Consider the following 18,950-nt stretch of genomic DNA (forward strand, 5'->3'; position numbering starts at 1 on the left):
GTCACTTTTTCTACAGGTCCAAGAATTTGTGCAGTTTTTACATTTTCACTGTGTTACAGTCATGATGGGGACTTACGAAGAATGAATGCTCCTCACATGGATTCCCAAACATTAATTTAACCTCTGCTCAACCTGTGTAGTTATAGGTTTAGGAAGAAAATAACAGAATGTCCAAAAAGTTCCAGTGATGAGAAAATCAGGTAAAGGCCCCTCTGTGAGGCTTCTTATATGGGTTTCTCATCAGGATGGTTTCAAGAATAATTAGATTTGTCTGTGATTTCATTCTTAAAACTAGAGACCTTCTCAGGTAAAAGATTACTAGAACAGCAGAAGATAGCACTGCAGAAAGAGAATTTCGTGGAGCAGCAGACATTTACCTGTGCTCCGTTTCTAGAATAACATTCTCATGGCTGTGCAAATTGGAAAAGTCACTCCCCCTTCTAGATCAGGTTATTTTCTAGAATGGAAGTTCCAAATGAACTGGATACATTTTGTTTCGAACACCTCTGTGTCCCAGCACCTAGAACACTGGGTGGCACATATTAGGTTCAATAAATATTGGCTGAATGATTGATTGAGTCAACCCATTTATCTGCAAATGAACTAAAAGACCTCTAAGTTTTCATCCAATAAATAGAAATAAAATGATGCTCAAGTCCAGGAAACCATTAGAAGACAGTATCACTGAGTCCAGACCTCCATATCCACACATTATCTGCGGATAGTCCAATGAATCCAACTTGGAGGAAATAACAAGTCCTCCAACTAGATCACAGGGCAGGGGCTCAGCACTGATGACACCATAGGTTGGTGAATCTGTAAGAGCCTGAGTAGGAGTAGTCCAAAGGGGTTATTAGTCTCCAGTGGACTGATCCAAACCTCCCGCCTTAGTCCAGTTATTAATGACCTATATGAGAACAAAAAGAGCTAGTTATCAAATTCCTACATGACAGGAAACAATAAGCAGCAGCAAATGTACACATGGCAAAATCAGAATCTAAAATGGTTTGTGTAGGAAGGACAAAACAACACAGGGAATTTAAAAATGCAAAATAGAAGGAAATAGATATTTTCCCTTTTGGTTTAAAGGGCCAAGAGCGTGATTAAGAAATGGAGAACAAGTAACTTGCGATACTGTGTATTTAAAAGACTGCAATATTGGTTGACTACATGAGGAATAGGAGTCAACAGTGTGACGTGAATGCCAAAAAGTCCAATGCAATCTTAGATTGCATTAATAGAAGTAGAGTGCTCAGAACAGGGAAGCAAAAATCCCCTTCTACTCTATGCTGGAAAACCATTGTAATTTCTGATAAACTTCAAGGACATAAACACACTGAAACACAGCCAGAACAAAGGCAGAAATCAGGGAGGAAAATATATTCCAGAAGAAGAATGGAGGATATCTATCCTAGAAAAGTTAAAGACTTCAGGAAGAAAGGGGTTAAAAACCACAAGAGCTGTCTTTAAATATTTCAAGGGAAATCGAATTAAACTCATCGACTGGAAGGTATAGCACGGTAGTGAATATGTTCTGCTAACTGGAGCTATTATTACCCAAAATGAGCTGCTATGTGAGAGGTAAGTCCCATCATAGGGAGAGGGTGTGTGGTAGAGAAGGTTGATGAGGGCAAGACTCGAGACCAAGGATACTTCCAATCCTAACAGTGACGTTTAAGAGGGCTAAACCCATTATCATACTGCGAGTAGGGCCATCGGTGCAGAAAAACACAGGTCTCTAGGTTAGGATCTATACTAACATAACCCAGACTTGGATTCTCTCTGAAATCTAGAGTGTTATTGAAATTTGGCAAAAAGTTACTGATTTCACCTAGGAAGAAGCAACATTTCTGTGTATTTCCTTCCAGCCTGAGGCCTGGCTTAGTAGTGCAAGACAGGCAAAGAAAGGTGGGAGCAATTTAGGAAGGAGCTGCTGGGCAGAGATGGGAATGGACTGGGTGAAGACAGAAATAAGTAATAAGCATTGAGATAATATAATCAAAATCAGAGGAGATCCTCTCTTCAGAGCTTTGCCGAGAAAGTTTTTTGGACACAGGTTTGTCTTGCCTTCTCCACCCTAACTCATGTCTCCAGTTGCTCAAAGAGGAAAAATGGATCTGTGTGGAAGGAACTCCCCACTAAGATCTGAAACAGCTCTGTCCGTTAGTCGGTTTCCCTAGCCATGACATTGAGAGGGAGGAGGGCAAGGCCAGGTGCTCAGGAATGCCTCACTGACACCTAAGAATAACAGTGGCTCCCACTGACTGGACATCTACTATGTGTCAGACACCGTGCCAGGTCTGACACTCTACATAGCAAGTTTTTCTTATCTTACAGCTGATGAAATTAAGGCTCAGAGAGGTTAACTGTTTTGGCCAAGTCACCACTGCAAAATAATCACAGCTCATATTCCCTAAGTGCTTCCTCTGTGTCCAGTGCTGTTTTGAAGCAGTTACATGTGTTATCTCATCTATTCCTCACAATAATCCTATGAGATAGGTTTTCCTATTGTCCCCACTCTACAGATGAGAAGAGTAGCCTCAAGGGGTCTAAAGACTTATTCACAAAGTAACAAAGCTACAAAGTAATATACCCTAGCACTCTTTCCTGTGGGACACACTGAGTCTCCACAGTAGGAGAAATAACCCCAGCTCTATCTCTGGTCTGCCAGGCAGGGGCCCTCCTGCGGATCAGAAAGGACAGACACTTTGATTGGTGGCTTCAACCTCTGGGTCCTATGCAAGGTCAGGGGCCTATAGGGCAAGGAAAGAGCACTCAGAGGGCCAGGTCATGCAGACCAGAGAGGTTCAGCCAGGAGCTCATTGCAACTAACCCAGGAGACCAAGCACAGTCAGTCCTCTGAGTGGAAGTGACACCTGCTCCCTGCCACCCACACACGACTCCCCAGCCCATCGGGCACCATGCTGCCCAATGCCTCTTCTCTTGCCCAGGGAAAGCACAGTTCTATCTTCCCAAGAAAAGGCTCTAAGTCTGGTGGAAAGTTTAGCACTTTGTACCACTTCTTCTTTTGCCAAGTGGGTCCCAAACTATAAGGCTTTTCAGCAGAAGCTGACCTTCCTCATCCCTCCTAAAACACCAAACTGAGTAAAAAGTACTTTCCTGGTTAAAGCAGAGCAGCAGTTGGCCCAAGATGGAGAGTAATTTATGACTGACATTGTTTAGAATCACCGGTACATGGTGATGACAAAAAGCAGACCCCTTTTTAGTCAACTTCACTACTGCTTTTAAATTCTCTACAAACCAGGCACACCGTGACTGCCCACGCCCAGGAGAGTGTCCCCCTGGCTGGCCACTGCGTGGCAGACTGTTCCATGACTTCTGCAGCCCATGCCTGCTCCTTGGACACTTCCTCAGTGGCCGGCAAGGAGCTCCCTGGGCACTTAACCAGATCAGAGATGAAGACTTCACTTTTAAAAGATCCAAAGTCAAGTGCCCATCAACACGAAATCAAATGACTAGGTGGAAGATGAACTGCATTTCCCTTTTAGAAATAAAGGCTTACCTTCCACCTATCCATATCAAGTTGCAACTTTAACAGCTCTTATGTGCAAATAACATCCCTCGTCTATAAATCTGTCCATTCGCTGCAACCATACAGGCTACTCAAAAAAAAAAAAAAAAAAAATTGGGAGTTGGCAGCAACCTGTACCCCCAACTGCCCTAATGCCAGGCCTGTGCCATTCCTCTCTAGTGATTTCTGTTTTGTCTCCCCAGAGGAGGCCAGCACATTCATTGTCTTCCTAGTTTCTTCTCAAATACCTCCTGCAGAGAAGCTGAGAGGCCAGACAGCCCAGCCACTGAGGAGGAAAGCTCCCTAGGAAAGCACTGAAGAGCAAGGGCCAGGCCACCTGGGCTGCCCTCTCACCCCTGTGTAGGTCGATTTCCAATTATGAGCCAGCGCACAGAAGGCTTTTGCTTACTTGAACTGGAACTCTCTAACTGCTGTAATGTCCTCAGAACTTGGTGCATGTCCTTCATGCTGGTGTCTTTCTGGCTATATAAAAGAAGCCTCCGAGCATCCGAGAACAGGCGAGACACGCTGTAGAGGGTGCAAAAAAAGAAGAAAAGCCCTGGTTAGACCCGCTGCCTCTCTGCTTGAAGAAAGTATCTGTAGGAAAACATATCCCCGCCTGGCTACAAGGTGTTCCATGGGCCAGCCCTGGTCCACTCCTACTGCTCCCCACACCCAGGTGCACCAATGCCCCAGGATCCTACCCGCCCACCCACCATCTCTGCCCCAAATGCTCTTCCTGTGTGTCCCCACAATCAAATCCTACCACCCTTCAAGGCCCAGCCCATGTGCCTCCATCCAGGAAGCCCTCACACCCACCCCACACCCACCCACACACATACATATCCAGGGCCAACTTATCCAGGAGACCCAGTAGGCACAGTGCCTAGGGCCCAGGATGCTCTTAGGGTCCACAAAAAAGTTTACTACCTTCTAAAATCAGAATGAAAAAAATGAAATCCAGAAATTCAGAATGAACATATATGATCATGAATCCAACCTGGATTATAGTCATCTTTATACCAACACAGTTATCAAATAAAATTTTTAATATTTCTGCGTGCAAGGAGGGGGTCCCTGAAAGCTACAAAGTCTAGGGTCCATGGACGTTATAATGTGGCCCCGTCTGACTCTGCAAACTTCCTCGGGACTATCCTGATACATCTCCTACAGTCCTTTGTCCACTCAAGCTCATGCCATGGTTCCGTGCATTCCAAGAATCTTCAATGGCTCAATCAGCAAACACTTATTAAGTCCATGTTTATGTCCAGTATTGGACCCAGGAGCCAGGAAGATAAAAGCAAGGAAGCAACACCCAGGCCCTCAGGGAACTCACGCCACAGAAGAGAGAGACCTGCAGACATTGGGACACTGCAGTATGACAGGGAGTGACAGAGTAAGAGTGAATCTGGAAGCAAAGGGACAAATTCGCCCAGCCCAGGCTATGAGCTGCTTGTGGGCAGGTCCCCTCCTGTACTTATCTCCGTACCACCTCCCCCAGTGCCTAGACCAGCCAGTTCAGATGCACAGGAAATGTGGCTAAGTGAGTAGGCTAATCATGAATGACAGAGCTGACATGCTGTGCCTCCCTCTTCTCTACTTACTGACCAGTTTTTGGAAGAATGGCCCCCTACCACAGGAGTCTTATTGTCATAAAATCTACATATTGTTACTCCTAAAATGCACCAAAGTAAGATCCACAGTCTTAGGTCCTGGCACCAATTCTCCCTGCCCTCATTCTCCAAACCTTTACAAAAGCAACTTCACTCAAATTGAACCATTCAAAATTCTCCAGAGGTTGAGAAGGGAAGGAAGAGTATTAACTGACAAGTTTGGAAAGAAAACCTGATATAGTACTTACATGGATTTGTTAAAGTTTCCAACAACCCCAGGGGCCTCACCAGGAGTTGGATAACGGAAACAGGGGTTATTGGCATTACAGATAATCCCCTGAACCCAAGGAAGCGTTCCTGCAGAGGGCATGGCTTTGTTTGGAAAGTGGCCTATGAAATCAAGAAGAAGAAAAACACAAAGAGAAACATTAATTCTTTGAGGTGATTTTCGGGCCTCGATAGGATTATCTCTTTTGGTTGCACCCACACATTGCTCCAACCCAAACGTGTTTGTCCCATTCCTCACATCCCAGATACCTGCCACCTCTGGACTGATCCCAGTCTGAGCTGGAAACTTGGCATCAGATAGAAGTTCTTAATCTACTTGCATCATCTGTAGAATGGGGTTCATGACCTCAGCCTTGGGGAAGTGATGAGAGGGGCAGAGTAGCTACACACCATAACTGCCTGATGTGCAAGTACCTGACAACACTTATCTCACCTTCCACTGCCTGCCTCTCCTGCCAGAGACCTGGAGGGCTCCCGGGAATGGCCTGATTCAATTCCTTCATGCTCTAAGGAAACCACAGTAAGATGAAGTGGCAGGTGAAGAATGCTCAAGGAGGGGTGCCAAGGTGGCTCAGTCAGTTAAGTGTCAGCCTTCAGCTCAGGTTATGATCCTGAGGTCCTGGGATCAAGCTCCACGTCCAGCTCCCTGCTCAGGGGGGAGTCTCCTTGTCCCACTCCCTCTGTCCCTCCCCTCCTCTCATTCTCTCTCTCTCAAATAAATAAATAAAATCTTTTCTTAAAAAATGCTCAAGAAGTCAGTGGGCAGGACTGGAAGTGGAACCCACATTTTCATGATCCCAATCCATGTTCCTTCCCTTATATCTAAGGCTTCCCTTGTGCTCACTCTTCTCAGTCCCCTCAGGTACTGTCCTCTGCTGGTTTCTCCTCCTCTGCCAGCTCAAAAGCTCTTCAAGGGCATCTAATATACATGCTAACTTGGGGTCTGATGTCATCTGTGAAGCCACCTTTGTTGTCAGTGCTATTCTGTCACTCATCCAAACAACGAGCCGCATCCCATAACTCACCTCCTCACTCTCCTTTCTCTTCATTATGGAGGAGCTGCTGACAAATAGCAGGTGTGGGGGACATGGGTGGGTCCCATGTGTCAGAGGCACACTTTGGTGTGTAGTAGGCAGCCACAGGGGCCACCAATGAGGTTCAAGATAAATGTGCTCTGGGACCAAGGCTTTTAACCAAAGGACCAAGCATGTGTGAATTCCTTTGGACAGAAAGGCCAACGCTCCAGCTTTCATCATATTCTCAGGGTTACCTGTGACCCTAAAAGAGTTTACAGCCATTAAAAACAATAGCTCTAAGTGAGGAAGGGCTGTAAAGCTGTAGCTTTACAGGGGTTGGGGTCAGACCTATGGGGATTCATATCCGGTCCCCGAAACTTGCTAAGTAGCAACTTTGACCAAGTTACTCAACCCCTACCTCAGCTTCTTCATCTGAAAATGGTGACAGAAATATAGTCGACTCCACAGAGCTGCGGTACTGTGTGAGTTCTTACAAGCAAAGCAGGGAGCAGAGTGGCCGGCCCGGGGCAAAGGCCCCATCATGGGGGGTGGGTGAGCCTGTCGGGACTGCTGCAGCACTCTGGGTGTGAGCCTACAACAGGACTCACTCTGCCACCGTCCAGCCAGAAATACTCCTTCTACCCCACAGCTATGACCTTCCTCCAAAGGAGGAATCCTGTTCTATTCATCTTACTCTTTTTGTGCAGATATGCTAACAGAGTCTCCCCAGAAAGTAAGCCACAGCCAGGAGTGCTACCCTTTGCTTTTCCAGCAGTGGGATCCCTTTTTTCTTTTTCTTCTATCATAATGCAACCAGAAAGGCAACTTCCAAAGCAAGGATGTAACAAGATCTGATCACTATGGGCACCCTCAGCAGGGACTCTGGCCTGTTGAACATTTACTCAGTTAACCTCCTTATCTCCCTGTTAATAGTTCAAGGAAAACCAAACAAGGTCCCTAGCCTAGGTCAGGGAAAAGCTTACGTAACCCAACCAAATACTCGAAGAATCAAGGGATTCTCTTCAATCTCCTGGAGATACTGGCAGCCAAAATAGGGTAGTGTTGGTCCAGGCAGCACTGGGCAGTGGAGGGGAAGTTATTTCAAGCTAATCCTTGGGAAGTAAAACAAAGACTTTTCCTAGAGATTGGGTCCTACCTGATTTGCGCCCCCCCCAAAAAAAAAGCAGTATGGGCACCTGGCATTTGGTATACAGGATGACAATCAAATAGCATAAAGGACTCCCACGACCCAGAGAAGTGACTAGGACCTTGATGGCCCTTGCTCAAACTGGGTAAGATTTATGGGAAACAATCATACACTAATCCTTTGTTCCCAGGCACAAAACACCTCTGCAGGCTTCATCTTAGCTCTCTGCCCTTCTGGCTAGGTCCCCAGAAGGTGGTGAGAATAGGAGGTAAGGTTACAAGAAGTGCACCGGTGGGAGACAAAAATCTCATCTGCCTTCTGTAAGTATAGCAATTCCACATTTCCTAGAATCTATAGTCCAGATCTAGAGGGATCTGGATTACAATTCAACAGCATTATCACGATCACGAAGATCATGAACAAGATCACGACCTCAGCAAGCAGTGTAGCAAGGATCCAAACAAACCTCAATTTGTCTAATGTCAAGGTCTGCATTATTTCCACTACACTGTCTTGCCTACTTGTGATCATTCCTGAGAGAGCATAGCCTAGCTGATAAAAAGGCTGAGTTTTCCCTAAAGCCCTAAAACTGTACTTCAGTGAAGCTTAGGGTAATGCTAAAATAAAATCAAATAAGCATTTGTTCATTAATCTTTGGGGCAACAAAAGAGAAAGCAGAATTCCCTCCCAGGTCCACAAATTGAGTGTGTATTTCATTTTATGCTCTTTTCCTTTCTGGCAAAATCAGAAAATCGCATGTAATAGAATGTTCTTGAGGTTTTGTGGTTTTTGTGGTTTTAGGGTTTTTTTTAAAACTTGAAAATGTATATGATATATTAGCAAATTAGCAGGTAAATAACTACCAGTGTGTGCTGTGAGAGAGTAGGGACCAGGATAAGAACACAATTAAAAAGTGACCCTAACCCCATCTCCTCCATGAAGAACAGTATCCTGGCAAAAACCGGTGCAGTTGGTGGGCTGTGAGTGGAGCTAGCTAATGGCAGGAAAAGACATGGAAGCAATGGAACAGAGGTCCCAGGGAAACTTCCCACATAAATGTTGACCCTTCAAACAGGCACATTTCTGCAGACAGTCCATCCAATGAGCAGAGCCAGGAGACAGAGATGGTAATGACAGAATGACACTCAGGGGAACCATGTGGGATAGTTGCTGTCATTCCTTTTTGATAGAATTCGGGACACTCGGGTACAGAGAAGTGAAGTGACTTGCCCAGGGTGATATACCTACTAAGTGTCGAAGCCAGGATTCAAACCCAGGTCACCTGACGTGGAGAGCTTGTGTTCTTAGCCACTACTGTATTTTCTACCCTCCACTATACCAGCCATCATCCAAATACAGGTGCAGGAGTCAGATGATCAGGGCTCGATTTCATGAGAGTCACTTATTAGATGTGTGACCTCAGGCAACTCCCTGAAATTTTTGGAGCCCTAATTTACTTATCAAGAAATTAAAGTAAATGCTAACAATGAGGGTCTATTGTACAAGGTTGTTACAACAATCCAATGAAATCATATTGCTCAATCTGAGCAATTCTATACAAACGCTGCTTAAAATGATATGTTTCCCTGATTTACAACTGTGCAATTAAGACATAATGACATGAAAAAAACCTGGCAGGTCCGCATGACAACTGAGTTAAGGCACAGCCTGAGGGGGCTCTTTTAATCACCATCCTCTGACTTATCAGTAAGCTTTTACTTTCATGATCTAAAATGTATGAAACAGATGTTGGCTTTTATTATAATTACTGTTATTACCATTGGCTAGGACTGAAAATGGTTTCCTGAGTTCACACCTTATCAAAAAATTGGAAGCATTTCTATTCCAAACCATGTGCAGTGTTTCCTAAAGATAGTGTCTTAGAACAGGTCAAATGTAGTCTATGTCCACTCCTGAATGTCGCATGCCAGTAGACTCTCCAGCGGGATGCTCAATACTTACATTCATGTTGTTCATAGGGTGGGTAACTCAGCCGAACGGAGATCAGGATCAGAAAGATAAACAGAGGCCAGGCCACTTCCAGCAACAGCTGACACTGAGGGGGAAATAAAACAGAGCACTGTGCATTTAAAAAATAACATGGATGCTTAACTCTACTCGCCTTTGGGAAACCCACAATTGTTAATTAAGCAACTGATGGCCTCTCCAGTCTTTGCCACCACTCTCCCAGCTTCAACAACACTGAATTGTTTGCAGTCCTCATTGCATTCCATACCTCTGTGTACTCCTTAAGAAAGGGAAACCCCTCCTATCCTGCTTCCTCTGGCTCATTACTTACTATCCATTCTACAGAATACTCCAGCACCATTTCCTTTACTAAAATCTCAGGCTGAGTGAGAAACCCTTCTCCTGTAACAGTAACCCATGCATAATTCCTCCCAGAGCCTTTTCCTCCAGCCCGAAATCATCTATCACTGGCTGCCTCAGGCAACAGGAACACCATGAAGGCAAGCACTGAGTCAGCTTCGTATTCCCAGGCCTAGAGCTGTGTCAGGTAAGGAAGGACCCTTAGTGGAAAGGAGGGGGTGGGGCAAACTGCTGTGCTCAACACACCACCTCTGCACCTCTGCACCTTTAACTGCACACAGAGGTGCCCCCCACGCACACACTGGGCTGAGAAGAGGGCACCAAAGGACAATGGAAATTGACACAGGGTTCCATATGGACCTTTGTGCCTCCGGGACTGCAAAGAGCTGAGAAAAGTGCAAAGTTCTTCTTCCCTGTCTAGCAAGGTCTCAGTACCATCTTCTCCAGTGGGTTAGAAGATCATTAAACTTACAGGTGAGCACGATCCACTCTGGTTGAAACAATGTGGTGTCTCTAAACCTAAACCCTGCCTCGGTGGGTTACCGAGGGATAAATAAACCCAGGGACAGGATGGAAATCTTTAGATATAATTTAATTGAACCAGGGGTGTTCAGAAAACTAGCTACACTGCCTGAAGCTCTCACCTCTTCCATTCCCATCATTTCTAGATCCTGAGGTTCTAATTAAGATGAACACCAAAGAGCCCAGAAGAGGCACGGGGCCTTGTGGTTAAGAGTAATTATAACTGTGGCTGCAGAGCCACAAAGTCAATAGAACACTGGCCTGAAATCCTCCCTTTTTTTTTTTTTCAAACAGAATTTTTTCCCTTGATCTTTAAGTCCATATATTTTTATTGTGGAAAACTTGAAATTAAAAAATTCTAGAAAAGTAGAAAAAAGTAAATACAAATCACCCTTAATCCTACTTTCCAAAGACAATCCCTAGTAAACTGAGCTAACAATGCCCTTCATTAATATTTTTGTCTTTTTTTTCTATGCATACCTGAATACTTTTACCTACAAAACTGCATCATACAGAACATATAATTTCTCATTTTCCTTTTTCATTTAACATTATAATGGGGGTGTTTTCCATGACATAAAATATTTTCTTAAGAGATGGATTTTAACGGCCACTTTGATATTCCATACTGTGAATAGATCATAATTAATTAAACTCTCTGCTCTTACTGGTACTTCAGAGTGTTTTTGCTTTTTTGTTTATCATTTGTTATTGCATTTTGGTATTTTAAATAACCCACTTTTAATTTCCAAAGACCTTTGATATGATTACCCATTAAACTCTTTTTTAAATCTTCTTTTTGAAAGGAAATACAAAGAGGATAATAGTAGATGTCCTGGGGTGATTAAAAACACAAGTGATTTTTTTTTTAAATACTTCCCTGTGTTTCCTAAATCTTCCATAATAAGCATGTTATTACTTCTTGAATGGAACAAAAATCCACTGCTATCATATAACCATGAAGAATAATTTATACTATTTGATACCACATAGCAACATGGGGGGAGGGGAGATGGGGAGGTATTATTGGGTCCCTCTTTGGAAGAAAGCATGCTGTCAATGGGGTCTCCAAGACCAAAGACATGGCTGTTCTTCCTAATATTTCTATACATAATCCCAAAGAGGCAACACATACTGAAATCTCCAAGCTTTCAAATGACATTTGGTCTCTTCTACCAGCAGAGTGGGAAGTCCCTCCTTGGAGTCTCCCAGGTACACCCTGCCTTCACCAGCACTTGGCACAGCAGGGGCCCTATTTAAAAAGGACTTTCTCTCACACTGTCACTTTCTTCTCACTAAGCCTGCCACACAGAAAGTCTTAAAAAATTTTGAGAAAGAGAATGAATTGAAGTTTATAAAATAATAAAGATGGAAATATAAATCAGTTGAGCCCTCTGGGAAAGCAATTTGGCCATATGAAGTCAAAAGACATGTTTATCCCCTTTGACCAAGTAATATGTATAGGAAGGCATCCTACAGAATTGAATTTAAAATATCAAAAAGCTATATACATGAAGTTATTCATCCACTGAAACACTATAATTGCAAAATATTGGAAACAACTTAGTTGCACAACACTGGGGAAATTATTAAATTACAGTACACCTACTGGACAATGTATTACACTGTCATTACATCTATGAAACACAGACACTATTAACCATGTAATATTAAGTGAAAAAACCAGAACACAAAATTGTATGTTACAAGCATACAGCTAAATAAAATCACTTACAAATATTAACAATTACGCCATTTTTAAAAAAAATGGGCTGTGAATGAAGTCAGAAAAGAATAATGAATTCAGAAAAAAACAAAAACAAAATTAAATGAAGAGTATGAATAAGTTATCAACCTTGCCACTCAGAAGCTAACATTTGTACATTTAGGATAAATAGTAGCTACCATTTATTTATTTAGAGTCCAATATGTAGTAGGCACATTACATATGGATTATTTCATTCAATTCTCCAAACAACCTTGTGATATAGGAGCCATTATTGTCCCCATTTTATGTGTGGCAAGGCTAAAGCTCAAGGAGGAGTAAGTAATGGAGACAGAGGCAGAGTTAGGATTAACTGCTAGTTCTGCCCAACTCCAGAGGCCACATGGCATTGACAGAGCAGGTGACCCAGCTGGGAAATGACGCATTCAGTGGCAAGGTCACAAAACATCAACTGGTTCCACAGAAGTAACATGAATTATAATATTTACAGTCAAGAGTGAGCACCTACTGTATACCAGGTATTTTTAGATATCTCATCTCTAATACTTAATTCTCATAATGACTCTGAGACAGGATGAACTGTTACCATGAAGCTAAGATTTGGAGAGGTTTTCACCCATAACCTCGTAAGAGAGTGCACTAGCAGTGGAACCCAGCTCTAGTGACCCCCATATGCTTTTGCATCCATTTTACAGATGGGGACACTGAGGTCCAGAGAGTTAATAAATAAGCATTCAAATGTTGGCAATAGGGTATGAATTTCTCAAATTAAAACTACTGTAAAACTACCAGGAATGTCAGTGGCATCCTGCAATGGTAGATTTTGGGCCAAAAGATCCTTCTCTTGCTAACTTCCTAAGTTACAATATTTTCTTTACCTGTGAAACAGAAATTTTAATGCATGTCTCTCAGAACTGCTTTGAAACTTAAGAAGATAATGGATATAAAAGCATTTCAAAACTATAAAACACAGTCTACACATCAAAAATCAGTATTATAACAACGAAGATTATTTGAAAACATGGGAATATGCACACCAAATAACATTAAATGAAAGAAGAAAACAACATAAAATGGTACATATACAAGTGATGATTACAACTGTCTCCTTTGGCTTATTGTCACTCAAGTCCCTTCAGTGCCAAGGACCACACAATCTGACCCTCACAATCATGACCCATCCACCTCAGAGACTTCTTTTGCACATAAAATAAAATTCAACTGCACTTCCCAGCTCCAACGCCAGGCATGATCTGGCCCTGCCAGTCCCTAACTCATCCCTAGCCAGTCCTCATTCACTCCACCAGAGCCACTGGCTTTTCTGTTCCTTGACTCAGGAGCACACATTGGGCCCCATGGCCTTCACACCTTCTATCTCTCTAGGAATATGGTGCTCCTCATCTCTGAGCTCCTGATCTTCCCCAGCTTTATCTTCAGAGCTCTCGGCTTATCTGTCATAATGTTCCATCCTAAATTAAGTCCCTACCCATAGCCTCGTGGTATCTAACACAGTGCCACAGTGTGTCTGATTTATTGTCTTCCTAACACCTGATACAGTTTATTATTTTATTTTTACTTCTGGGATCATGAGTCTCGTATCTGCTTCCCTCACTGAACTGTAAGCTCTGTGAGGACAAGGATCGTTCCTTCATTACCACACACCCAGCACACTCCCCCACATGTAGTAGGTGCTCTGTAAATATGTATCCAAATGAAACAATAAATGGCTATGGGTTCTAACTTTCTTCATTCCACAGAATACAAAACTAAAACTCAAGAGAAGTGGGTTTCCCTCAGCCATTGAGGCACATGGTGGCCGCGCTGGAAGTAGAACTGATTTAGAATTGAATAAAAATTAGAATTACTATCTGAATTTGAACCGTCACTACCAGCCCAGGAACAAGGACAAGGAAGAAATGCATCAGCTGGAACTGGAAGTGGGGAGGGAATGTAGAAATTTTTCATCTGCCCTGGAAAATTCTCTAATGGCTTTTAAATGAGGAGTTTTAATTTTTATTTATTTGATAGTTTATTCCTTGTCATTAACCAATGTCCAAATACTGATACTCCATGCAAAAATTAGAATTACCTATTTTCCCAGCCACACGGCTAATCAGATCTCATGGAGACAATAGCAAAGGCACAAGACAGAGACCATATGGCCCCACGCTCCCATCTGTTCCATGGGACCTTGGCCTTTGGCTCAGCCTGAAACTAGATGAGGATCCTAAAAACTCTGAAGCCCCTCGCCCTTCCTGTCCCAAGCCCTGTTTGTGCTGAAAGACTGCCACCCACACAAGTTAACCGTTACTTTGGACCCAAACTGAGCTTTGCCCCCAACTTTCGTAACTTAGTGTATTCTTTGCCCAACAGAAACAACGGAAAGCTAACCCTGGTTGATGGTCCCCATGAAGGGGACAACTGGGGGTACAAGAGAGATCCCCAGGATTCATCAGCAAACAAGGAGACAGAGAGAAAGGGCAAATGCTGGCTTTCCACAGGGTTATTCTGGGGAGTACTGTTCAGCACCCAGCTTTCAAACATTCTTCCCGGCAGTAGGACACAAGGCCTCTACAACAGGGGAGCCTCCTTGAGACCTGCAAACTGATGGCCCATTGGACACACTCACCACTTGTTCAGCAAATATGTTTTCAGCATATTCTGGGTGCCAGGCTCTAGGCCTGAGTGTGTATACTCTAGGATCTGAGAAAATGGGAAATAAGCAATGGTTTTCCACACATTGTAGGCAAGATTTGTCATGGAGCTTCTTCCCCTGTCTTAGTGGACAGGGTTGGTTCTGACTATGTGAGCCAACAAAGTGGCACCAAAAAACCCTTAACAGGTCCCATTGTCTCAAAAATAATCCAGAAATCCAAGCCAGGTGGGTTGGGAAGTAGTTTAAGATCCATGGGCATTAAACTTTCAATGCAGACAAAGCAAAGTCCAAAAAAAAAAAAAAAAGAAAAAAGCCTATAGGGCCACCAAGAAACTGGTTCTGGTGCTCCTTCCATGACTAACCCACTCTGGACCCTGCCCCTCTGCCTGGAATTCCAGGTTCCATCAACTGGACAAGGGGCAGATCAGATCTTTCCAGCTCTGACAATCTAAGCATCTGTAACCTGAAGTAAACCACCTTTTTTTTCTGGTTCAGCAAAATGTGTTTTCTTTAGCTATCAGGAAGGGAAGAAGGACAAGCTAGTAAGCTTGTGGTGTATCACCTAGAAAACCCCTTTTGAGTCAGGATGCTGTATCTTTACTTCTGCCAACAAAAACTTCCATAAGATTACAAATCTCCTTTCACTAATCCTGCCTATCTCTCTAATCCTAATTCTTTTTAAACCCACAAGCAATACTAAGCTAGAAGCAGCAAGCTCCAGACTAGTCTGGATAGCCCAACCCCATCTCCTATTCCAGGCCCCTGTGCTCCTGAGTCCTTGCTTGATGTTGGGGAAATCCCTTCTCTGCTTTGCGTCTCAGTGTTCTTATCTGTAAAATGAGAGGTCTATGCTGGACCATCCTAGAGCCCTACTTTCATTGCTAAGATAATACTATTCTTTTCACCTCTCAGTGGCTAATGGACACACTATGACTGAGACAGTTCCCCATCATGTGAGCTGCTGCCACCAGGATGAGAAGAGGCAGTAGTTAAGAAGTCAGGACAGGTGATGAACACACAGGACCTGGAAACACCAAGACCTGGGAACAGCTCTGAGAAACAGGAGCAGAGGCGAGGAAAAGGCCAGAAATGTCAAGATTTTGAGACTGAAAATAGAAAAAATAATGATACTACTGAAAAGCAATTTGACATAGTGATTTAGAGCACCAATGCTAAAGTCAGGTCATCTAGATTTGAACCCTGCATTTGCTCCTGACCAGTGGTGCGGACCTCAGACTGATTACTTAATCTCTCTCTGTACTTCAAGTACCCCAGTTACAACACAAGGAAAAAACAGTATTTCATGGGGTTCTAAAGAATTCAACCAATTAATAACCCACTTAAGTGCTTAGCACATGGAAACTTGTTCTAAGTGTTTGCTTTTATTATATTATATAATAATACGTTATGTTTTATGATTACAATTATCACCAAGACAGATAGGATACATAGATTCTAGTTTCCACTCTCTAGTTGGTGATCTTAAGATTCAGATCCCTACCTATAACATTAAGGACTTGAAAAAAAAACCACATTGTTTCTCAAACTAGAATATATACTCCTGAGGGATTAAATATGAGGCCTCTGTGAGGATTTTAAACATTTTGTGTTTTCATTCCAATGGTCATCTAAACAAATTCAAATAAACATAACTGAATTTTCTGAATGCCTACTTTATAACTACTTCTGACACAAGATTTCAAAGCCCAAGTTTGTATTTGTGTCTGTGATTGTGTTGGCACCAATATAATTGTAGCAGACTAATGAGAAAGGAACAGATGCAGACGCAATTTATAAATGATGAGACTGGACCAAATGAAAGCCAAATGACATCAAATGAAGGTCACTAGAAAAGTGGTTGAAGAATGGAATCATTAGCACATAGTAATATAGATTGTCCAGGCAGCTATCTTACTATATTAACAATGTGAATTTGGATTATATTGGTTTTGCAATTTTGTTTGCATTTCCTTTGTAAGTATGCATGGGTTGCATGGTTGTGTAATGACCTATAAGTACAGATGTTTCACATGTGTACACATTTAAGTAACATTACAATAAAAAAGAAATCTCATGAGTACAAGGAGACCTTGTTCTTTAAAGACCTTCTGTTTTTTAAAGAAGGTCCAAGCATTATGCTAGTTTGAGAAACACTAAGTTCTCTCAAAGGTCTCTTATGGTTCTTTGAGTCTAAGAAAGATGATCATTTTGGTTATCATTTTGGTTATAGACATGTTAAGCCTAGTTAAGATAGCTCAGTGGGGACACAGGCGTAGAACTCAGAAAAAAAGGCAAGGCGGGAAACAGATTTAGAAGCCAACTACAGGGGCAGCTCAATCGGTTGGGTGTCTGCCTCTTGATTACAGCTCAAGTCATGCTCTCAGGGTCGTTGAGAGAGACACCCATGTTGGGCTCGGCGCTCAGCAGGGGGTTCTGCTTAAGATTCTCTCTCCCTCTCCCTCTGCCCCCAGCCCCTGCGTGCAATCTCTCTCTCTCTAAAATAAATAAATGTAACTTTAAAGAAAAGAGAAAAAAGAGGCCAACTACAAGTCAGTACAGCTAAACCCAGGACATTAAATGGAGTGTCCAAGAGTGTCTGGAGCTAGACAAGCCAAGAGCTAATGTCTGGGCTTCAGGGAGTTCACCATGCCTCACAGCCTTCCCCTTCCTCTGTGTAAAAATACCATTCGCCTGAGCATTAAAGATGATCTTCTCAGGATTACGCAATGAATTCTGTGTCCCATCCAGGAAATGAATGGCTTAGAACCTCCACGGAAGTCAAACAAATCTCAGTTTTATATTCCTCCCGGCTTGCAGTCAGAGCTGAGAGAGTCCACACAGACACGAAGAGAACCAGTCTCTACAGGAGCTGGGCCCTTAACTCACTTAACTCACTTCATTCCCACCTCCCAGAAACAGATGGGCCCTTGGGTGCTCTTGCAGAGCCAGCGGGCCCCCAGGGCTGCAATAAAGGGAAAGAGTGGGATGCTCAGAGGCAACTCTATGACAGATTCCAGAGGTCAGAACCCATGCCTGGGCACTAGCACACACTAAAGCTAACGTTTCTGCCTGGCTCCTAATCTTCCCTCTCTGATAAGCAATAGGGCTACTTCAGGACCACATGGACCTGTGCCCACCAGGGCCAGAGTCATCCGGTCCCTTTGAGAAAACCGAGAGGATTCCCTCTCCTCCTTCCTCCCACCCCGAACTCGAAACCATGAAGAAAAGCAAGGGAGAACACTGCCCCCCGACCACTACCACCCCAACCCACCACCCCGCACGGGAGAATCCCAGGCTTACTGTTTGTCTTCTTCTGAAAGTGAGGTTCTTCCACAGCAGCAACCTCAGCTGAGGCCAGTAAGCCATGTTACCGCTGCTAGCACCCCAGCAGACGCGTGTGGCTCAGGAGCCCGTGGAGGCAGTGGCCGCAACTCACGGCAGGGCCGCTGTGGCTGGTCATTAACTGAAAGATAAAGCAGGAGGGGAGAGCGCTATCAGCCGCTGCTCCAAAGCCCGACGCCAGTGAGGGCTGCTGCTCCAGCCCCCTCACCTTAGACCTCAAGACCCGGATGGGCATCCTCATTGCTCTCAGGAAGTCCCGAGTGCCCAGCTTCTGGCTTCGGGTTTTTCCTGTAAACGCGGATTCTGGAGGCTTTCCAGCAGCCGCCTGGAAGCTAGTCATTATAATTCTAATCATTTTAGCTCCATGGCTGTGATCGTCTGGGATTGGAAAATGCCCTTATGAAAACAAACTCAAGTGTTGAGTCAAAACACTGAGGTTGGAAATGGCATATGGGAATCCCAGAGACCCGCCACCCCTAAGAAAATGCCTCCCTTCTCATAAAATGTTAGCCGCAGTTATAAATTCTGCCTCAAATCTGGAGTAATTTCTGCTATTCCTTGAAAATCTGCTGTGGGGTACATTTTCATCTGGCCACACAGTTGTGTCCTTCAAATGATAAATGGCACCATCGAGAAAGCAGTTTCCCAATCTGGAACGCCACAGTGCATGTGAGAAGACCCTGAGGAAACACCGGGAAAGTGTCATTGACACCTGGTTCCCAGATGATGGGGACAATCCCGGTGCTGTGTGTCTGTGGAAAGAAAACAATACCCCGTGGA

The 18,950-nt window shown here is 43.7% G+C and overlaps 1 protein-coding gene across 3 annotated transcripts in view; it reads right to left on the minus strand.

The window, feature by feature from the left end:
• Nucleotides 1–18,950, minus strand: part of ABCA1 (ATP binding cassette subfamily A member 1) — a 125,352-nt gene that overhangs the window by 86,276 nt on the left and 20,126 nt on the right. For all 3 annotated transcript variants that reach the window (XM_032860758.1, XM_032860760.1, XM_032860759.1), the window contains exons 2-5: nucleotides 18,129–18,291; nucleotides 9,559–9,652; nucleotides 5,394–5,535; nucleotides 3,942–4,060 (exon numbers count right to left, since the gene is read on the minus strand). In XM_032860758.1, the coding sequence (XP_032716649.1) occupies nucleotides 3,942–4,060; nucleotides 5,394–5,535; nucleotides 9,559–9,652; nucleotides 18,129–18,194 (421 nt within the window). In that variant the 5' untranslated portion in view covers nucleotides 18,195–18,291. The remainder of the gene's footprint in view (nucleotides 1–3,941; nucleotides 4,061–5,393; nucleotides 5,536–9,558; nucleotides 9,653–18,128; nucleotides 18,292–18,950) is intronic.

Source organism: Lontra canadensis, unplaced genomic scaffold (genome assembly GCF_010015895.1).
Source record: "Lontra canadensis isolate GAN:19392208 unplaced genomic scaffold, GSC_riverotter_1.0 scaffold19, whole genome shotgun sequence".
NCBI lineage: Eukaryota > Metazoa > Chordata > Mammalia > Carnivora > Mustelidae > Lontra > Lontra canadensis.